Genomic DNA, 20,887 nt, shown 5'->3' with positions numbered 1-20,887 from the left:
GAGGGGGCTGTTGCAAAAATTGGCTTGTAAATGACAGTTCTCAAACCAAGACATTTCTGTGGTGTAGCTGCGTTTGTGACTGCTGCTTCAGTGCAGAGGTGTTTAGCACTGGAAAGCCTGTCTTAAGCTAACCTCAATGGTTTTTCCACTAGTGTGTTGAGAAAATCTTTCAACACGGGCACCCAGACTTAGGAAGGAGCTTACATAGCCAAATGAATTAGCTAAAATAAGCTTAAAAATAAAGTAATAGCTCTATGTTGTTCAGTAGCTGTCTGGAGAATTGTCTGCCTGTGAGTGTTTTCATGGAGAAGATGGTTGCTTTGCACTCCAACGTTTGAAATTCCTGCCTAAAATTAGCTAGACAGGAAAGAAAAGGATGCCTTAAGTCTTTGCCGCAAACAGTAAATGCAAAAACGGATATGACATAATTACATGGTTGAGCACACGGATGAGCAATGATAAACTTTCAGCTCTGGCTTGATCTGGCTCTAAATCATCAAGTTTGACCAGGCAAAACTCCTCTGTAGAAAGTGTTGATTCAGGCTTTTCTTTATTCTTTTTTAAGTGCATATCATCTTGCAGATACTGGTACAAGAGCAACAAGGAGAGTTCTTTTAAAGCCTCTGACCTTTGACCTTGCTCCTTGACTCCATAGATTTCAATCTGTCAACCAGTAATGTTGGGTATATATATTATAAAACATGCTGTACATGCAAGTTCAGGGCAGAATGCTCTGTGGAACAAACCGAAGGCTAAATTTACACAGAAAGACAGTTCCAGTGTTTTCTTTTTGTAATCTCTAAAATGACTCTCTAAGTATATCAGTGGTCAGCTCAACTGGCTCACTGAGCAATCTAAGTTATTTTCACCCAGAAAATTATAGCTCTAATGTTTCAAGTGGGTCCAGTGCAGCCACTCCAGTGTCCATGTTTAATGTTTTCACCTTTTAATCTATAGGTTTAAAAATGGACACTACTTATTATGTGCACTGATTGAATAGATCATGTGTGGTCTCACTTGAGAATACCCTCTTATAGGATTACACACTTGACCCTACGTGACCAGAGTGACAGACGACTCTAATATCAAAGCTCTTGTCTAATGCTGACTGTGTGTTTAAAAAATTCAGCAGCTTTAAGGATGACAAGTAACATGGGTAATACTATGAATTAAAAATTTATCAGTCTCTGAGAAATGGTAGTTGTTAGGTGTGTACTCTGGACCTGTATGAGACATTTGTTTCCAAAGGCAGGTTTACATTGCTTCCATTTTAACTCACAGCCATATCCCTAAATTATAGCTTGAGGGCCACAAGTGCAGGGAGTAGCTCTGCTATCTAGCATGCTAAGTCTAAGTGCTGCGCAACAGCACGTCTTATAAAAAGACTGACATACTTCAATTCATTCACAGAACGGTAATTTTTGGTGGACACGCTGGCTTTATAAACAATAAAAAGCAAGCATCTTTTCTGAGATCTTCAGTTATCACTTTAAAAAAACAATCCTTTCATTTCACCATTAAACTGATGACACATGCAAACAAAGACAAACCATACAGCTGAAATTAGAAATATAGGAACTGGAGATAACACCTCTTGTAGAATTACTGAAAAGGATGCAAATACTGATAGTTAGATTTGCTGCTTGAATTTTACCATTAGGCATGCTCTAGGCTTTGCATAGCACGGAAAAATAAGCTATGTCAACTGAGCTGTCCTCATAATGAACATCACAAAGGTTAAAAGCCATTCTAACATGATGGCTTTTTTATGGTGGTGATATAAGAAAATTGCAGGGATCGATAATAGATGTGTGGCAGATACGTGATATATTAGGGAAGCTGGAGTGTCTTGCTCTGACATTTTCGGCCACAGATAATATTGGAGACTGACAAGTAGGATGCAGAGAAATTGTTGGGCTAATATTAGGTTTAATGAGCAGTTCCTCTGAATAGATTGATTACAACCTGATGAAAAGACGCTGCATTTGCTGTCATACCTCATCAACAACATGAACAGATTTGTGAGAAGGTTTTATTCATGTTCAACTTAGCTGTAAAATGAATGCAGTGAATCAGATCGTAGACCATCACCAGCAAACATTGACATTTCCAGATTTATCTTTATACAACTCAGATTTCATTTGTGCAACTAGGCCTGCATCAAACTGCAGCATTAGTTAGCTGGGATCGGACTGTCAAAAGCCATCTACACAAAAGCTTTGGCATCAAAAGCCCAATGCGGTGGAGTCAACTAGAATTTTAATTGTTATCACAACATGAAAAAGTTACATTTAGACACAGTTAGAGTCTATAGCCATGTTGACAGGTCTGGAAGGCACAGCCGTGCATTAAGCTGAATGCTAACACCAGCAAGTAAAATGTTCACCATGCTTAATATCTTAGTTTAGCATGTTAGCATGAATATATATATTATTATAGCAATATAACAAAGTACATTGGCGGATGATAGGAATATTTTTCAATTTTTAATCAGATTTCACAACACAATCATGGCAGAATTTACAACAATATTATTGTGATATCTGTAAATGTATGAAAAACATATAATCAAAAACAAATAGTTCAGCCTGGACCAAAATGGTGAACCCACCAGCTGACACTGCCTTTCATAACCTTTCTCTTTTTGACAGTCACTTATAACTGTAAGACCTTCTTTCTCTCTGTCAGAAAACAATCCCAATAAAAACTATTTAGAAATATCACATTCATCTCTGCATAAGTGTTTACACCTATTAAACTAAAAACGATCCATGTCTTTGTTTTAAGTACTGAGGCTGGCACACTGACACAAATAGAAAATACCCCACCTCCCGATAAAAACCTGACAGTGTTGCCTTTCTCACTGTCACCACCATCACTGAAATATGTGTGTTGAAATATAAAACTGTTATAGCTTCACTGGGCTGTGGATGTGCCTCGTGCTCTTGTAGAGCCACCCTCCACCCACACACTTCACTCCCCAGACGTGAGGCAGGGGAGATGGAGGGCAGGCTGGCTGCATTCTTCAGATCACGTATCAGTTGAAAGGCTGCTTTCATTGAGATCACCATTTCCTAAAACAATCCAACACTTTGCACCGTAATCATCTGACCCCTCATAACATTTCAGACTGCCTCTTGAAAGGAAACAATAACACTTGATTAGATTTCCAACGATTCAAAGCTGAAAGTGTTTGAACAATTTGCTCTGCCTTTGTTGTGCTCCCAAAAGAGCATCATATCTCGATATACAGCGTGTCTAACTGAGCTATTGTCCTTTCTTCTCAGATGTCCTGTGTCCAAACATGAAGGTTCAACCTGATCGGTTTAAGCCCAACAGCACCAGTTATGGTCTTGAAAAGGTTCCAGGTATGTGCAAAGTGCTGCTTTTCTAACGGCAACACACAACGCTGGCAATACTCGTCAACCACAAAGTCGGCACTTTACTTTTTAAAGCATTTCCTACACTCCCTCATTTAGATTTTCTACATCAAGAAAAAACTAAGAGACACTTTTGATATTCAAACATTCATACAGTTTTTGCTCAGAGTTTCTGTTTCTGTCTGATTGGAAGCTGAATTGGTTTTATTCATGACTTGGAAAGTGCTACTTTTCTGGTACATTCATTTTGTTTTTTGCTGCCATTATAAAAACTCAATATACTTGCAAAAACTAAATGCTATCAGACTTGAATTTTCCCTCATTTTCCCACTTTGAATCCCAGCTTACCATTTAGAAAACTGAGTTTCTGTCTTTAAGAAATTGTCTTTTATCTCCAAGCGACTCGTGGCTCCCACCTGTTCCCATATGATATGAAAATCAGTCAACAGACCCTTCAAACTTACATGTGTAATTAATCACACTGAATATCAAGTTGCACTAATTCTGTTAGCGTTGTAGCAACATGCTTTCACAGATAGCTAGCAAAATATAAACTGCACATTATTTATAGTGACAGAAAATGTTCGACAGTTTGGGACTGAGTTTTGGGGAAATGGGCCTTTCCGCTTTCTCACTGAAAAGTTCACTAATTAACATGTAAATATGTTGTTAATTTAACCCCCAAAAATCAAAGTGTAAAACCAACAATTTACGATTGCATTATCTTTTTTTCTTTTCCTAACCTTTTGACCAGGCTAAGCCAGCTTCTCTTTGCTTCTTATCTTCATGCTACGCTAAGCTAACAGGCTGTTGATGGTAGCTTCATATTTACTGGTGATGAGCGAGTACACCATTATCTGTGAATCTTCAAGCAAATAAGTTATTTGCATCCTTATCTGTACTTGGAATGGGCAGGCTTAAACAAAAATGGGTTGTGCTTAATTGAGCAGTGTGTCGGAACAACCCCAAAGTTGCTAATTTCAGAATTGAGAATGAGGATTTTACTTCATCACAAGTACAGATACTCACACATTTTGCTCTGATGGCACTCGTACTCATAGAAAATACATTATTTGTTCCGGATACTTGTTTCCGCTGATACTCGCTCAACCCTAATATTTACTACACATGTCCCACTGTACTATGCATGTCCCTCTAACTCTCAGCAAGAAAGCAAACAAGCACATTTCCCAAATGTGTAATTATTTTTTTAAAACTCGTAAACACTCCAATGTGATAGTATAATTAAGCTGTGATTTTCAAGTTGAGCTGTTAAACTAGTCACCTACCCAGTGAAACACATGACTAGTCCTCCATTGTTTGATGTTTTTATTTCATGCATTCCAAGCTGCTGTGAAGGTTTCTCAGGACTCAGAATAGCGTTTATCCAGAGAGGTCAGATGTTGTTATGGGAGCGTCTTTTGGGGAATCTGAGTTCCTGTCTATGCTCTGCTCCTGTCTCCCACCCACATCCATCACACTAAGAGAAAAAACAGATGCCCGCCCATGACTGTATGGACTCCTGTTATGTGGGACTTTATGGAAAGAAAGATATCAGAGCAGTGAAAGTTACATTTTAGAAAGTTTGACTGCTAACACATTTGACTCGCACAATGACAGTAACCTGACTTGGGTTTTTGGTCATTTTCTTGAAGGCCTTTTTTTTTTTGCCAGTATCTGCTTCTTTCCCAAATGTATTCATTCAGTCACAAAAAGTCATGAATCCCAGACCAATTAAATTCTTAGAGCAACATTATTTAATGATGGAAGAGGACACTCCAATAAGCAATTCATTCAAAATATAAGAAAGGATCATTTGTCCACAAATGACCCATCCATTTTGTTTAATGAATGGATGAGAGGCAGGGTTCACACAGTCAATTTAGTGTTTTCAACTTATCTAACCTGTACTTTTTGGGGCTAGAGAAGAAAATTCATGTGCAATTTTGACAAAGACAATAGTAATCAGGACAGACAATTGGTCTGTGAAGCTAACTATAAGGATGCTGTGCCAACTGCTGAGAACAAAAATAGATAAATGAAAGCAATAAAATAAAATTTGATGAGTGAATGAAATGACTTTGCAAATTTCAAACTACCAGACATGGATTACATGGATTATCTATTACATTCTTGACCCTTGTCTCAAATCCAGTAATGATACTTTGTTCCAAGAGGTCCCTAAATTACCTAGCTATTAACTGGAAGAACAACAACAAATTTAGATCTCTTACTCAAGTAAAAGTAGCACAAACACAATGCACAAATACTAACTGCAAAAAGAGTCCTCAACAGAGGTACCAACAACAACATGTGCTTAAATATTAAAAGTAAAAATACTCATTATGCAGTATGGTTGCCACCATTAATGTTTTATATTGCTATAATTCTGTTATGGTGTATTATTAGATATTGGAGGCAGTTTGGAGTAAAAGGCACAGTATTCCCTTCTCAAATGTAGCAGAGTGCTCTTTAGTGATAAGGAGCATATAATTGAAACGCACCAGTAAAGCACAAGCTCAGTAATACACAACACTGTATCAGCAATTTGTGAATTAGTTACTTTTAATCAATAGGCTTTGTGTGCATTTAAGATAATATGCACGGGTTAAAAATCCAACATTTGTGTCCATGCACATGAACCCTAAAGATTAAGTGTGGTCAGTATTTCACAAATGAATTTTTAATTAACATTTAATCAAAATCACAGTCTTCCCCTGATCTTAATTTATAGATTCCTGGAGTTTGTGTGTAAAGTTTATAAATGTAGCATAGGCATGAAAAATGGTCATGCTGAGAGTCACAGAAATGAACACGTTCTCTACATTATATTTTGTGAAAATGTGAGAAACTGCCATGATACCACGTTTGACTGAATATCTGAAATACACTGTTTGGTGGAGAAAACTTTACTTATGGTATGACAGCTCGATACACTCATAAGTTAAAGTGACTTTATGGTCACAGTTACAGAACAGCCAAACATGGGTGATTTGGCAATACAGAGTGCATCCGAGCTGACAGCAGCACCACACTGTCAAGACGTGTTATTAGATCCTCTCCATTGGGCTGCTAATTATGTTGGTATGTCTTTCCTCTAAACTGCAAAGGAATTAGAACAAACTTTAGATAAATCACTGAAACCACTGATGTTTTTATAAGCAAATGTACCACTTTGTCATATGGTGCTGTAGGCAGTCTAACTGTAACTCTATTTAGGCTGTGCTTTGTCTGTTTTGTTTGTTTGTTTTTCTAAATCAGTTCCAAAAAGTTCCAAAGGCCAAAAAAAGTCTCCCACTGGAAAATTATATGAGAAAAAACTTTTCTTGTAACCATAAGCACACTTATCATGGAATCATCCTTAATATACTGTACAGTACATTGACTTAATTTCTTTTACATTTAGCTACCAGCACCACAAATGAAATGGTGCTCCTTAACAGATACTAGCCACAATAATCATTTTAAATCTTTACTCACCGTCAGTGTAAGGTTGCTGATGTAGAAGTTGATTTCTATATCATAATGAATACACTGACCACCAGGAGAACGTGAAGAGGCCATAGCCAGCTCCCAGAAAGTGTTGTTGTCATTTTACGCAGAGTGAGAGAAAGTAGAAACAGTTGGTTTTGTCTCCCTACAGTACAGACAGTTACGTCATGATCACATCTAAGATTCCAGACCTGCACTGGGCCCCTCTTGATGCAAAATATTATCAAACAGCGGTCTGAGGTCTGAAGCTCCCTGACATGACAAAGATGTCTGGGGTTTTCCAAAAATGCAGTAAGTTTGTAGCTGTGGTCTAGCTTTAAGACATACATTGTCAAACTCACTTATGTTTTCAGATGGTGGCTGAGCACCTAGAGATTTTCTGTGCATACAGAGAAGTACTAGACAAACAGTACTTATCGACACTACACCAGCAGCCCTGTATGCTCCCACTGATAGTTACACAACAAATGTTCTCTATGCTGGTGCAGAGACAGTGTAATTCTCCATGAGCAACGTCAAGACTATTTGCCACTGATTATGATTTGACAGCCAAGAGACCTGTGGTTTGAGTCAGACTTGTATTTATTATGGGCTGTGTAGTCTGACCCCTCGGGGTACTGAGCGCGCACAGGAGGCTGCGGATTGTCTTTGCGGCTCTGTGCTCAATATCTGCTGCACAAATGTTACCATCTGCTCTGATCAAAAGGATACTGTGTGTATGTGTTTGCTTTTCCCAGTCAGTGAACTCATCTGGCCTTTCCCGCAGATCAACCCATTGCTCGTTTTTGGCTGTCCAAAATAACTTTTCGGGTTGATTATACGCTATCTGCTGCCAGTCCAAATTACAGCTCTGTGCTGAGATGGCCCGCAAACAGCCAAAGAAATGGCGTGGTGAGCGAGTGTGCACGGTGCAAGCGTGGGGGACAGAGGGGATCAAGGCCAGAAAAACTCACAGCTGCTCGGCTTCCTCGAGCAACCATTCAATGACACTGATAGGCAGCAAAACATCCCTTTTGTAAGGCATCACCAGTGCTCAAAAGATGGAGCTGAGCATTAGAAAACATCACTTACTTGATCATTTTACTTGCTGAAATGCTAGACTTGGGTACTGATTCAAAAGTAACCCAAGACCTTTTACATCAGAAATCAGTAAGATTTTTTTTTTTCAATTAGCTGCATGTGTTCTACTTGAGATGTTTTGGCAAGTATGAGTTTGATTTTGATTTAATTTGATTTTAAACACACAAAAACGAAGACTATGCAGCTACCAGGAGAGAACACAGCTATATGCTAGTTTTCCTGAGTGAGAAGGCAGTCTCTATAGCATATGTCAAACTCACGGCCGCGAGCCACATCCGGCCCGGAGTATAATTATATCCGGCCCGCGAGCTCATTTCATATAGATCTATTATTATTGTTACCAATGGCACACCAATATGAAGCGCTGATAACATAAACTACAGATCCCATAATGCAGCGCAACTGCCGCCTTGCCGTACTATTGGCTACCTGGGAACATTCCCGCGTCAATCAAGTCGAGCTCTGTTGCCGTATACAACCGAGGCTGTTGGTTTTGTTGGCCTAGCTTGCTCTTTTATGATTATTTCCAGCACAACAACAACGTCTCTACTTGCGCAATTAGCGCACTGCTCCCTCCTGTCGGAAAGCGGTCACGACACGCTCATCTGTGCCGCCCCGGGCTCGAAAGGGTGATGTAACGGAGTGGGGAAACCGCAATGCATTGTGGGCTTTTCGGGCAACTGAAAGGTGTGTTTACGCCGGCTGCGTGCATGACGCTATTCATGTGTTCAGTTGTTTTGTTTCAACAAGTTAAAACATGGTGCTAACGTGCCGTGTCGTTAACTGACACAATCGTTCACCGGATCGCTTCGGTAAAACAAACGATCGGGTGAGTTTTTTTTCCTCATTTCCTACGTGCAAGCAAACCCAAGGACCTCGGATCTGTGAGCTAACGAGGAGACGCCGAATGGCCTGGCTAGCAGCAGTGTGACGACCAAACATCACTTTCAGCACAATCACCCGACACATGTTGGTGTGTTCACGGCATTTTCACACTGGTGTTGGTGGTGTTTTTCTGAAAATAAAATGAATGGCTGCTAATCTTCCTCTGCATATTTCTGTTTATCCTTAACATGTCATTGATATATCAGGCACAGGAAAAAAAAGAAAGGCTAATGCTTTTATTTATAAGGTGGCAAGATAGAAAAATTAAAAGGACAAAGTTAAGGGTTAATCTTTAATCTTTACCCAAGTTAGACAAGGTTCTACAAGGCCAACTGGTTTATGTGGGGTTGTTTTTTTTAGTTATAGATGGCGCTGTCTACTGACCAGAAGAGGTAACTGTTAAAGATACACGTGAATAAATGACATTCAAAGTGAATGTATGAGAGATATCCACCCTAAAAGAGTCTTTTTCATAGAAACCAGCACAGAGAAAACCTCTGCTCCACTCTGCGCTGAGGGTCAAGAGTGAACTGAGTACGTAATCAGTCATCACTAACGGTGCATCTGAGACACTTAGTGGCCTCTACTGACAGACAAAGAAGCTGTGGCGGACGGCTGATCCCTTCAGAGTTATGCTATGGTGGCTCTTGTTTTTACTGTTATTTTTTACTCTGTTGCTAATGGCACAGGGGCAGTCTGTGTTTCTTACCACCTGTTTCCAGGCTATTTCTAATGACATCCACTGAGCTTTACCAGACTCTCCCATTACCACCTTAATGCTTCAGTTTCCTCTTTGGAAGATTAGTGCACTGGTATTAATTTTCCCACTGGAAACCTTGAATTTCAGAGATTTTGTTGAATTACTGAAGCCATGCATATTGGCACATTAATGGCACAGTCTGCTGTCAGAAGAGCCCAGTCCACACAACCACCGGCTTTCAGATCTGCCGGACAAACTGGCAGCATTAGTGCTGTTCGAGCTTTCTCTGTGCTGGCATTGCCATAGCTACAGCACTTGTTTGTTGTACAAGGGAGTGTCTTCTGTAAACCAGCTAAATATGGTCTGTCGGCATACCACTTCAAATCACACAAACAGCAGGGAAACATACACACACGTGAACACAGACTCACACATGGACCTCACCAGCGATGGCAACTAGTTTTTTCCTATAACAGTAAATCAAACAAATGGCTCTTTTTTTCCAGTTATTTAGTAATACTGGGATGTTAATTTTCCTCCAAAAAGCCATAAACACAGTGGCTGCAGGGTGTGGTGAGACTGACCCAAATAAATCCCAGCATACCCCAAGAAATCTGACAAAACTATAACTCAACCTCAAGACTCAAGAGCCTGTGTGCTTATTTATGTGTGTGAGAGACTGTCCAACTGGGTTATTTTACTATGTTGCTGCAGGCTTCGACCTAATGGAGTACTTCAATGTGAGAGATATTCTGGGAACCAGAGAGGACGATGGACAAAGTTCTTATGTTCGCCTTGGCACTATGCCTATTGTACAGCAAACAGAGTAAGTGGCCAGCGTGATGTACTGCAAACAACACACCGCACATCCTCTTCAAAACCTGTTAAGATGTGACTTAGTGTCATGAACAAAGTAACCTGTTCATGAAACCCAGAGGAAAAGTTTGCTTTTGGGCTCCTGATTAAAGCCTTGACCTTCACTTCTACAGGTTGCATATGTACCCTGCTTGATGCAAATACTGATATTAAGTGCTCCAGTGTTTTTAGCGTGACAGATAGTTTTCAGTTATTTGACACAAAATGACTGAATATGCATGGCAGGAATATGGATCAAAGACACACATTATTGCCTGATATAATAATGAAATAAACTGGCAGGGACAACTTAAGTTGATATTGTACATAAGTGCTCAAATTATCAAAAATAAACTGACGTGGAGTAAATTTGGGATTTTGGGGGTCTGGGAGCTTAACTGTTTATAAGCTAACTAACTGCTGGCTGTAGTTTTGTATTTACAGTACAGCTGGGAGAATGACCACAAAACAAAATGTTTATTTGTGGAAGATGTGATTTGAAATTTAATTTGAGCGGCAGAGATAGATACCCACATATCAACAGAAGTTGATCCATTTATTATATATGTAAAAACGATGCAAAAATATTGTTTTATCATTTCATCAACATAATAGGCTGAGTTTATTGTATACAAATATTTTGATCAGCATCAGATACTGAAACATCTCTCTCTGCTTAGGAGGCAGGAGTAGTATATACAGACAGGTGAAACACAACCACTGTGTTTGAATTGGGGTTTGCACAATGATGGGGTCTCTGCAGCCGTGTGTTTATCACACATGTAGTGTAATATAAAGCACAGTTTATGTTAACAACAGCAATGTGTTTTCATTCTGCAGAGACGTGTTTCCTCAAGGGCTGCCCGATGAATATGCCTTTGTGACAACGTTCAAATTCAGGAAAACCTCAAGGCGTGAAGATTGGTACCTTTGGCAGATTTTTGACAAATATGGAATCCCACAGGTGGGTCATCCAAATGTAAATAATATTAAATGTGACTGTTATGTTTCTGAATTTAGCCAATTACAAGGTCAGCTTAGTCAAAGTAGGCTCAGCAGATTATTCATATCTTGTTATAAGTTACTGAGCATCAAATATGGAAATTTTGTATTTACCTCTGCCAAGCAAAAGAAAATCTAATTCAGTCACCTGATAATAATTTAAATTTAATTTAACACTTTTTTTAACACTATATGTATTGCTATAATTCTACATGTTAAAACAGGTTTAACTGGGGCAAATCTTATTTTAAAATCATCTAAGGCAAAATTTCAAACTGACTTTATTATTTACTTTCGAACTGTGCCTCAGAGTGCAAGGTTTTCCTGGTATTTCTTCACATCTTGACTCGAACTTGTCTGGCCATATTTTTCAGTTCCTATTGTTAACATTATCTTGCCTCTGACTTGACAGGTGTCCATCCGTCTGGACGGTGAGAACAAGGCGGTGGAGTACAACGCTGTCGGGCTGACAAAGGATGCCGTCAGAGCTGTGTTTAAGAACCCTGAAGTTGACAACCTGTTTGACCGCAACTGGCACAAAATTGCCCTTAGCGTGGAGGCCAAGTCTGTGTCTCTGTACTTGGACTGCAAACACGTCCAGACTCTGCCCATTGAGGACAGGGAGGACATTGACATCCAGGGGAAGACAGTGATTGGGAAGAGGCTGTATGACAGTGTGCCAATCGATGTAGGTTTTTACCTGTATGTATTGTAGTTTAATATACTCATGTAGTGGAATGCAGAGTTATGAGAGCTAGTAGTGGTACACTGTCAATGTCCCAGGAGATATTGTAATGTGTGTAAACCAAGGTTATTTTCTTGAAGCTGATCTGTTCATTAATTGTCTGTGTCCAGTTTGACCTCCAGAGGATGATGATTTACTGTGATTCCAAGCATGCAGAGCTGGAAACCTGCTGTGATCTACCCAATGGACCTGTGAGTATTTTAGGGAGTGTCAAAAATTATGAAGATTTGGTTGTCTACAAATACACAAGTCTACTGCATAATAAATATGCAAATAGAGAGAGAGAGGGGAGTGCATGAAAAAGGCTGGATCTGCTTGAATAAAAAGTAACAGGTAAGTAGATTTGTATGCAGTAAGCACACAGTAAACTGCTAGTAAGCTGGCCTCTAATTTAAAAGACTCAGACTTTTAACTTAAAATCACAAAGCTAAGTTAACATGAATCCAAATCAGTATTTGGATTTGTTACTAAACAGGCTACTTAGGTAAAGCTGCCAGCTAAACTCAAAGACAAAACTATTTGGCTGCATCGGTGATGAACTCACAAGAGCACATACCAGTAAATCAACAACTTTTCGAATGCTAGAAGTGTCATATGCGAAAGTATAGTTTTTAATATTTTGAGAGTATTGTGCCTGGAGTCTCTGCTGCTTGGCTAACAACCTTGTGGTGAAGAAAATATTCAATTAAGTTACAACACCTGATTAGTTAGCTAAGACAGTGATTTTCAAAGTAGGGTCTGGGGATGCCCATGGGTGCTTGACAAGGCTCCAGGGGCTGCCAGCAAAAAGGAGAATCATTTATTTTCACTATAATTCCATCCATAAGCAATATAATGGCAGAACATTTGACTAGTTTGGTAGAGCTTTCATACATTTTCTGTAATAAAACATCTAAAAGCAAAAGTTTTATTTTTTCTCTGTTTTAAAAAAATAATAGGGATCTTTTTCATTTTAACATCAGTGATGCAGTCAGACAGACAGTAGAACCCATGCCTGTGCATGAGATAGGTAATGAACTTACTGGAAAGAGAGCCAAATGTGCATAGAGTCAGAGTTGTTTAATGCTGAGCAGATCCTCTCAACATGCTTTTCTTTTTTTGATTTGGTCACTTTTGGCTTAAATATTCTCTTTTCAGTGCCCTAAGAAAGTTGTTACAGAGGCTCCCCCTGTGCAGATTGTCACTCCAACACCTACTGTTGTGGAGCAGAAAAGAGGCCCTCAGGTGAACTGCTCCTGCCCTGCAGGAGACAAGGTAAAGCCCAGACTTAACTAGACTTTATCCCTGTCTATTATTTTCATGGATGAGTGGGAATCCTTTCTTTAATGGCTTTCGAAAGACATCTTTATTTTCATTTCTCACAGGGAGATATCGGCGCACCCGGTGTTGCAGGTCCTAAGGGTGAAAAGGTTATCTACCATTGCTTTAAGTACTAGCTTGTGTGTGACAAAAGACTGCAGTTTCCTTATGTTGCAGACTCGTTGGTTCTACATTTTTCTCATGTGAACATATGTTTATAGGGTGACACTGGCTCTAAGGGTGCCATCGGACCGCCTGGAATCAAAGGAGAAAAAGGAGAAACTGTATGAAAACTTATAGTGTGCATATTTGTGTGCGTGTCGAGGAGATATAATGGCTAATTGACTGAGTTTGTTCAGCGCATTGCGAGTCTGAAAGCTTTGTTGGTACTGCAGATAATTCAGACTTAAATCATTACACGTTTCACTTATTTCAGGTTGCATGCTTTCCAGCTATTATTTCATCTGCTTCTCTTCCTGCCTCGATAATAATTGATCCTTATTGATTAATTATTTGCAGGGCAGAGTAATCTCTGTCAGGGGTGACAGAGGTGAGAAGGTAAGTAAACCTGCTTTTGTTCTGATGCTGCATGAGCATCACACTAACCCAAATACACGTTTTTGTGCATATTTTATATGCATGGAAATCATTTTTCTTTCTTTAAAAAAATATATATATTTCATGTTCCTCTTTTCTCCCCTTTCTTATGTTTTTCTTTTGGCTTCTTTGTTCTGTCAGGGAGTGGCTAGGAAAATACTCATGGCTGCTATTGTCAGAATTACAGGATAGGTTACCACAGAGGATATGTAGCAGAGAGAGCAGGCCTATACACACGCCCACCCAGTTCAAATCACAACCTCTGTGCTGCCGGGCAGTGCCAGCTCTGAGTCTCGCAGTATAATTTATTCCTTGAGACAAAGTCCTCGGCATGCATGATTCAATTTGTCCAGAGAGAGAGAGAGAGACTTAAAATGGCCACAAGGGGTCAGGAAGATGAGACTTCTCACTTCTCCGTGTTATCTACTCTGGTTGTGATAGTTTTGACAATTTATTCTGAGAATGTTTTCGATAATGCATAATAGAGCATATAAGTCTCTTCTCTCTGTTTTAAAAAATAATAGGGAACTTTTTCGTATTAACATCAGTAATGCAGTCAGACAGACAGCAGAACTCATTTCATGATAAATTTATTTTCATTTTGTAGTTCTTGCTGCTGGAAACCTCGCTGGTTTGATAAAACTGCATTAAATCAATCTTTAATGCAGAGTATCCCTGTTGCTTTTCTATTTCTTACTGTCTGCATGAGCATCTGTCTTCACTTTCTGGAAGAGAAGGCTGTAATTTGTTGCTGTAAACTTTTCTATAGCTGGTGCAAAAACATGACGTAAGTTGGCTTCAAGCTGCGCTGAAAAATGGTTATGTCGGTCATCGAGTCACGTGGGGCGAGAGTGAAATCATGCGGCTTTGATTGCTCCTAATTGCATCTTTAATAGACAAGAACAGGCAATTCCCCATGTAGCTGTGTTGTTGAAGCGTTTTTCGTTATAGGGCAGAGCAGAGCGGGGGCCTTTCTGCTAATCTCTGCGCTGAAAGAACTGAGGGACTTTAAAATGATACAAGCTCCTGAAATAATTAAAGGCAACCTTGTGTGACTTGTAAAGTGGTTTATAAAGCCGAGGGAAGTCTTGCGGTAGGCTAGACCTCGTGGTACTGTGTAATTTAGCAGCCATTACTTTTCACTCAGTCCAGCTTTTGAATTCCTAGGGATTCCTTGGCATATAGCATACATGACATCAGTGTACAACCAAAAATGCAACACTGTGAAGACAATAGAGAGCTATTGTTCCTTGAGTCTTTGGTTGGATGTGCGACCAGACCATAGTGGGTCTTGGTAAAGCTGTTGACAGCTGTTAGCCTAGTTTGGCTCCTAAACATTTACTGCAAAGTTTGTTTTTGTGTGTCTTGACCTTTGTAACTCTTTGTGTTCTGTTTGCAATGTTAACTCCCTTCTTTCACCCAGTGTTACTGTGTGTTTGTACTGTATCAATTCATCCCTAACATTTGTACTGTTAATCCTCCAAGCACCATGTACTAAACCATGTTCTGCGATGGTACCAGGCTGACCAGCTATCCTGCATGCTTCTGTTTAATAGAACAAAGTAAATACATGGCTTTTATTTACAGGGTGATACAGGAAGCATAGGGTTGACAGGTGCTCCTGGACAAAAAGGAGAGAAGGTGTGGCACTCACCAACCTGGACTTGTGGGAGACTTCATTAATATGTTGAATCTTAAAGTTCACGTACTGATGTTAATTATGTGTTTCCCATCATCCAACAGGGTGTTGGTGGTGTGCCGGGTATTGATGGCTTACCTGGAGACAAAGGAGAGCAAGTAAGAAACAGACTTTCTTTTTTTTTTAAATGTCAGTGTCAGAGTTTGTGAAACTTTTGCAAATGTCTGTTTACATCTGTTTGTTTTTTTCTAAATAGGGTGAAGGAGGAGTGGCCGGTCCTCCGGGGCTGCCAGGTCCAGCTGGACTAAAGGTGCGAGACTGTGGTCTTCCTATTTTTAATCCAGTGCACAAGGATTTGGCTCATTGTTGAAAAGACTGTCAAATAGTGTTGATGTGGATAAAAATGAGGACAAAGGATATATTTAGTCATTCTGGTTTTGACACCGATCTAGGAGACACACTTGTGCTGTTAAGTAGGCGTACATACGTTTTTCTGGGCGATTACCTCTCAGCTTGTTATCGATTTCCTGTGAAAAAGGGGGCAGTTTGGTTGACTTTCTTTTGGATGAAACAGTAGAGAAAGAAGGTGAGGAGGGAGGGGAGCAGGCTGAGGTTTGGCCAATGGAGTGTGACAGGCTGTTCGGCCCAGGACTGGAGAGAATGATTGCTCCCTTTTGATACAACACAGGGAATTCTACATCACTACTAAAAGCTTTTCTTATAGGACTGTTTATGAATGTACCAAGACCAAAGTCTAAGAAAACAGCTCTAACTGGAGATATGACCTGGTACATACTATCAGCATGAAGATGTGATGAAAAAAATCTCTGATGATCCCCACACATTCACTATCTGGCACAAAAAAGGAGACAGACAAAATTATTGACTAAAACGAGCAAGTTTAAAGGGAGAGCAGTGGCTGGCACAGGCTGTCTGAGGGGCAGGGGCGAGAAAAATGGACAGGGCACCAGCTGTATGCACTGAAGCACTAGCAGGCAGAAATTCATGTTCAAAAAATGAAAGTTAGAGTTATTTTGTTATGTGATTCAGATGTTACAACTACAACACCTCTGTAATGAAGAGACACAAGGAATTGATTGACTACTTAATCAGTTCCAGGCCATTGAATTTTATCCATTTTAAGTGCTCTTCAAATGCCACTTATTTCATGTTTTTTCACTGGAGGGGCACCCCATGGAGAATTTTCCTCAACAGGACACTTCTGTGGTGTTTATTTGAAGGCATCAGCAGGGACAATCACCTCATTTGAGTCCACCAGTGACAGACAGACATCTAGTTTGGGGCTTAAGTCAGATATTTTTCCACAAAGTTAGTCATGACCAAACAAAATCTAAACCAGAAAAACAAAGAGTGAATACTGAAGGCTGCATCAAGCCTTGCATCAGCCAGCTGGGGGGGGGGACAGGCCTAGTTAAAGGATTATTCTTTACAGTACATTAGTGGATTACCTGAGTAACTCATAAGCAGTTACTGGTACACAAAACAAAGTGATATTTTATTCTAGAGCACCAAATAAAGGGCTAAGCATATTTTTTTTTTCCAGAAGTCACAAAAAAGGCTTTCAAAATCAAGCTGGCAGTGCTGATTAAATTATCATTTTTCTGCACGTTAATTGTGATAAAACCTGATGAAGGGCAAAGAGGAAACAAACGTTTTTAGTTCCACTGCCTTAATGGCTGCAAATGGGTTTCGCTGCGTAAACAATTAAATTTGATATCAGATATGGCTAGCATCAGTCAACACAACAGCTGTTCTGAGAAACAACTGCCTTTAAAGAGAACAGGCACACTGTAGTATGTGGAAAACTTTCTGCAATTAGTGATAAAAGTAAAGACACCTTACAAATGACTGTGAGAACACACATTTCTGTTGTTCTTTTGCAAGAGAAAAGAGTAAAAGTGAAGTCAGAGGTCAAAGGTTAGGGTATTTGGGAGTGTCACAGACAACTGCTGTTTCCTTTTTGGGGGTTTCGGGTTTCTGAATCAGTCAGTTACATTTCACACATTGATTCAGCTCTGACTCAGCGGTATCCCAGTTGCCCTGCCGTTTGTTGCTTAGTCAGTAACCGTGACTCTTTTGGAGAGTCCCAAACCATAACATCCACTAATATTATGTTGTTCAATTCATATTATGTAGGGAATGCAAGGGGAGGCAGGAATTCCTGGCATCCCAGGACCAAGAGGTGTCTCAGTGAGTATAATCTTAATGGGCTTCACTCAAGATCTGACGTCATAAGTGATGAGATTCACTTTTTAATTATGCTCTGATCTTTTATTGTAGGGTGAAGTGGGTATAAAAGGTGAAAAAGGAGCACTAGGTGGCAGGGTAAGTAATGTCGCACCAATTCCTTGATAAAAGAAAAATGAAACAAATTTGAATTGTCGCTTGCAAACAGATCAACATGTGTCACATTTACACAGATCCACATATTCTTACATAGGAGCTCCTTGCTACAGCTGCTGGTGTTGGCCATGTAACTCTTCTGTAACAGACTGGTATTCAAGCATCTTTCTCAAGAGCACTTGATCAAAATAAATGTTGCTGAGGGGACAGGAGGGTGTTAATCATCTGCTTTGCATGTTTTCTCAGCATGTTCTGGGATTTGAACCTTGATGTTAGACTGAACCTGCACAGAATAAAGTTCGTACTGCAAATCCTGACTTCTGAGAGAGGCCATTCTTCTCAGAGGAGTTGAGAAGTGAGGGGCGTAATTGTGCAAACAGATGTGGCTTCCTTGATTCACTCGCCACACTTCCTGTCTAGGATTCTGTGGGGGCGTTTGGCTATAATACACCTCATTCAGACCCACTAAAGCTTTGTTGATGCCTGAAGTTTCCATCACACCTTCCTTTTTTTTTGGCCTCACAATGATGTTAGATTGTAATTCAGGCTGCTAATAAATTAGTGAAAGCTTTCACCAAGCATCACAGTGGTTTCCAGCTAAAGTCTGATTATCGAATTGTCAAAATATTTATGAGAATTCAGCAATTCTACAAAAGATTGAGTAACCACTGCAATATTCAGTTGCAATTACTTGTATCATGCCGCGATGTCAACTTGAATTTAAATGGCTTTAACAAGGGTTCTGTATAAAGCAGTAAACATGGAATCAGTACACTGATTATTTTGCCATATGGCATGAGGATGTGCAACAGGTTCACATATACTGAAGCTCCATTCAAACATGCTGATGCCGTGTTTAAAACTGTCTGTCAGCCAGTCAGTCAATCAGTAAGCAATTTCCTGTCAGTAAAAACTGGAAAAATACTTTGGATGTGGGGTTGTAGACAAGACAGTGTTTTGCTGACTGACATTTCAGAGATATGTTTTGCGTCGGCCATATTAGCAGCATAGCTCTAAGGATGGTAGCGTGAGCCAGTCGGTCCACCATTTTATCCAGACAGAATTATCTCAATATGTATGGATCAATTGTCATGAAATTTGTTACATATATAAATTCTGGCCAGAGAGTGAATCCTTCTGACTTTGGAGATCTGCTGGTTTTATAATCTAGCACCACTAGGAGGCCAAAGTTTTCACATGTCCATTGGTATCACTCACTGTACCAAATAGACTGGCAAACATGTTAGTACAGGTATGCATTTCCAAATTTCCAATTTCCATGTGTCATAATGACTTTTGTGAGCTCTTTGCTTTTACTTTACATTTTTTTAGTGTCACCACTAGGTCAAAACATACCTGCTGCTAACACTGAGTGACATTTTGTCATATTAGAGAGCTCAGAGCTACTAGCTTGCCTGTTGACCCTTTAGTCTTGTTTTTTGAAATGTTTTTGTTCAGTACTGAAATGACTTTTTCCTTGGATTCACTGTTGGTAGCAATGGTAGCTACCACTGAACTGCACCTGTTAATTACGAAACATATAATGTAACATACATCCTGTGAACAGGCAGTAGGGGTTTAGACTAATAATTCTAAGTGTTTTCCTGATCTTGTAGATCATTTTTATCTAAACATGCTTTCTTGGACACATGCTTCCATTTCAGGGTGAGGCAGGTTTGGATGGATTACCTGGCAAACCTGGTGTCCCTGGAAAAGATGTAAGTCGTGATCCTCTGTTTAAGTTCCTGCAGTCACAAACAGACCACAGATATTAATCTGTGATGTATTTGGTGAGTCACCGCTGCACTAATGAAACTTTTGTCTAAAACTGATTAGGGTTTAAGAGGACTGGCTGGTGCACCTGGGGCCAGTGGAATTAAAGGCAACAAGGTATGATTCCCCACCGTACTATACACAAAACACTCTGTTCACTTGATGAGAAACAATTTAAAGAGGATATTGATTGCAGACTGTAAGCATAATGTCATTGAGCCGATATAAATCATTTCACAGAGGTATCATTAGTTTTCCGAGCTGCTGTCTGCACTCTCCAGACATTCCTCAGTCTCCTCTGTGTACCATCAAAGTCAGCCCACTCATTTGTCTGAGAAAATAAAATGAGTTCATTTGTCTGCCTGTAATTACTCACTTTGATGATTCTTCCAGTGGTGCACACATGCTTATGCCACACCCATATGCATGCACACGGATGCACGCATACACAGAATATGGATAAGAATTTCCTTGCTTCTTCACAAACAGTATTCACTTTCCTTTATGCCTGCAATAAGTACACTCTTTGACATGTGCCATCTCATAAATTATGCTTGTTGACATATCATTTCCACATTGCCTGAGGTGCTTTACCCTGAAAGTCTCTTGACTCTAATGATGGGCTTTTCATGCCTGTGTGTCACAGGGGGAGAGGGGCCTTCCCGGATTGCCTGGGGACATGGTGAGTATCAAAAATAAACTGAAAGGTTACAAGAACTCTGTTCTCAAGGAATCCAGGATTGTTTGGAAATGAAGAACATAAAGGAGAGACATCATTTTTAATAGAGCAGACAAAAACAAAAAACAAATAATTTGAATTCTTATTGTACATTTTATCTGTGACCAGTTATGTATTTTATGATTATTATTTCCAGCACACCAGGTAGTCATGTGCAAGACTCACCCACTGACCTACTTGTTCTTTAAATGAAAGCACATAACTAGATAAAAGAAGCAGTAGAAGTAATTAATTGAATGACTGATTAACCAGACATTAATCAGCAGCCATTTTGATAATCGTTAATCATTTCAGTCGTTTCCCAGCAAAAAAAATCACATGTTGATGCTTTTCTTGG

The 20,887-nt window shown here is 39.7% G+C and overlaps 1 protein-coding gene across 5 annotated transcripts in view; it reads left to right on the top strand.

Moving 5' to 3' along the window:
• col22a1 (collagen, type XXII, alpha 1) overlaps positions 1-20,887 on the top strand; it is a 55,101-nt gene that overhangs the window by 4,749 nt on the left and 29,465 nt on the right. Inside the window, exons 4-17 of one of the 5 annotated variants that reach the window (XM_046417683.1) lie at positions 3,288-3,368; positions 10,252-10,363; positions 11,233-11,356; positions 11,807-12,082; positions 12,250-12,330; positions 13,277-13,393; positions 15,623-15,676; positions 15,779-15,832; positions 15,931-15,984; positions 17,832-17,885; positions 17,976-18,020; positions 19,703-19,756; positions 19,875-19,928; positions 20,458-20,493. In XM_046417683.1, coding sequence (XP_046273639.1) covers positions 3,288-3,368; positions 10,252-10,363; positions 11,233-11,356; positions 11,807-12,082; positions 12,250-12,330; positions 13,277-13,393; positions 15,623-15,676; positions 15,779-15,832; positions 15,931-15,984; positions 17,832-17,885; positions 17,976-18,020; positions 19,703-19,756; positions 19,875-19,928; positions 20,458-20,493 — 1,196 coding nt within the window. Of the gene's footprint in view, positions 1-3,287; positions 3,369-8,742; positions 8,926-9,066; positions 9,230-10,251; positions 10,364-11,232; positions 11,357-11,806; positions 12,083-12,249; positions 12,331-13,276; positions 13,394-15,622; positions 15,677-15,778; positions 15,833-15,930; positions 15,985-17,831; positions 17,886-17,975; positions 18,021-19,702; positions 19,757-19,874; positions 19,929-20,457; positions 20,494-20,887 lie in introns of those variants that run through there. The other 4 variants (XM_046417688.1, XM_046417685.1, XM_046417687.1 and 1 more) reach the window with 4 other exon arrangements.

The sequence above is a fragment of the Scatophagus argus genome, chromosome 17 (assembly GCF_020382885.2).
Source record: "Scatophagus argus isolate fScaArg1 chromosome 17, fScaArg1.pri, whole genome shotgun sequence".
In the NCBI taxonomy this organism is placed as follows: domain Eukaryota; kingdom Metazoa; phylum Chordata; class Actinopteri; family Scatophagidae; genus Scatophagus; species Scatophagus argus.
This window is presented reverse-complemented; position numbering and strand designations above follow the sequence as displayed.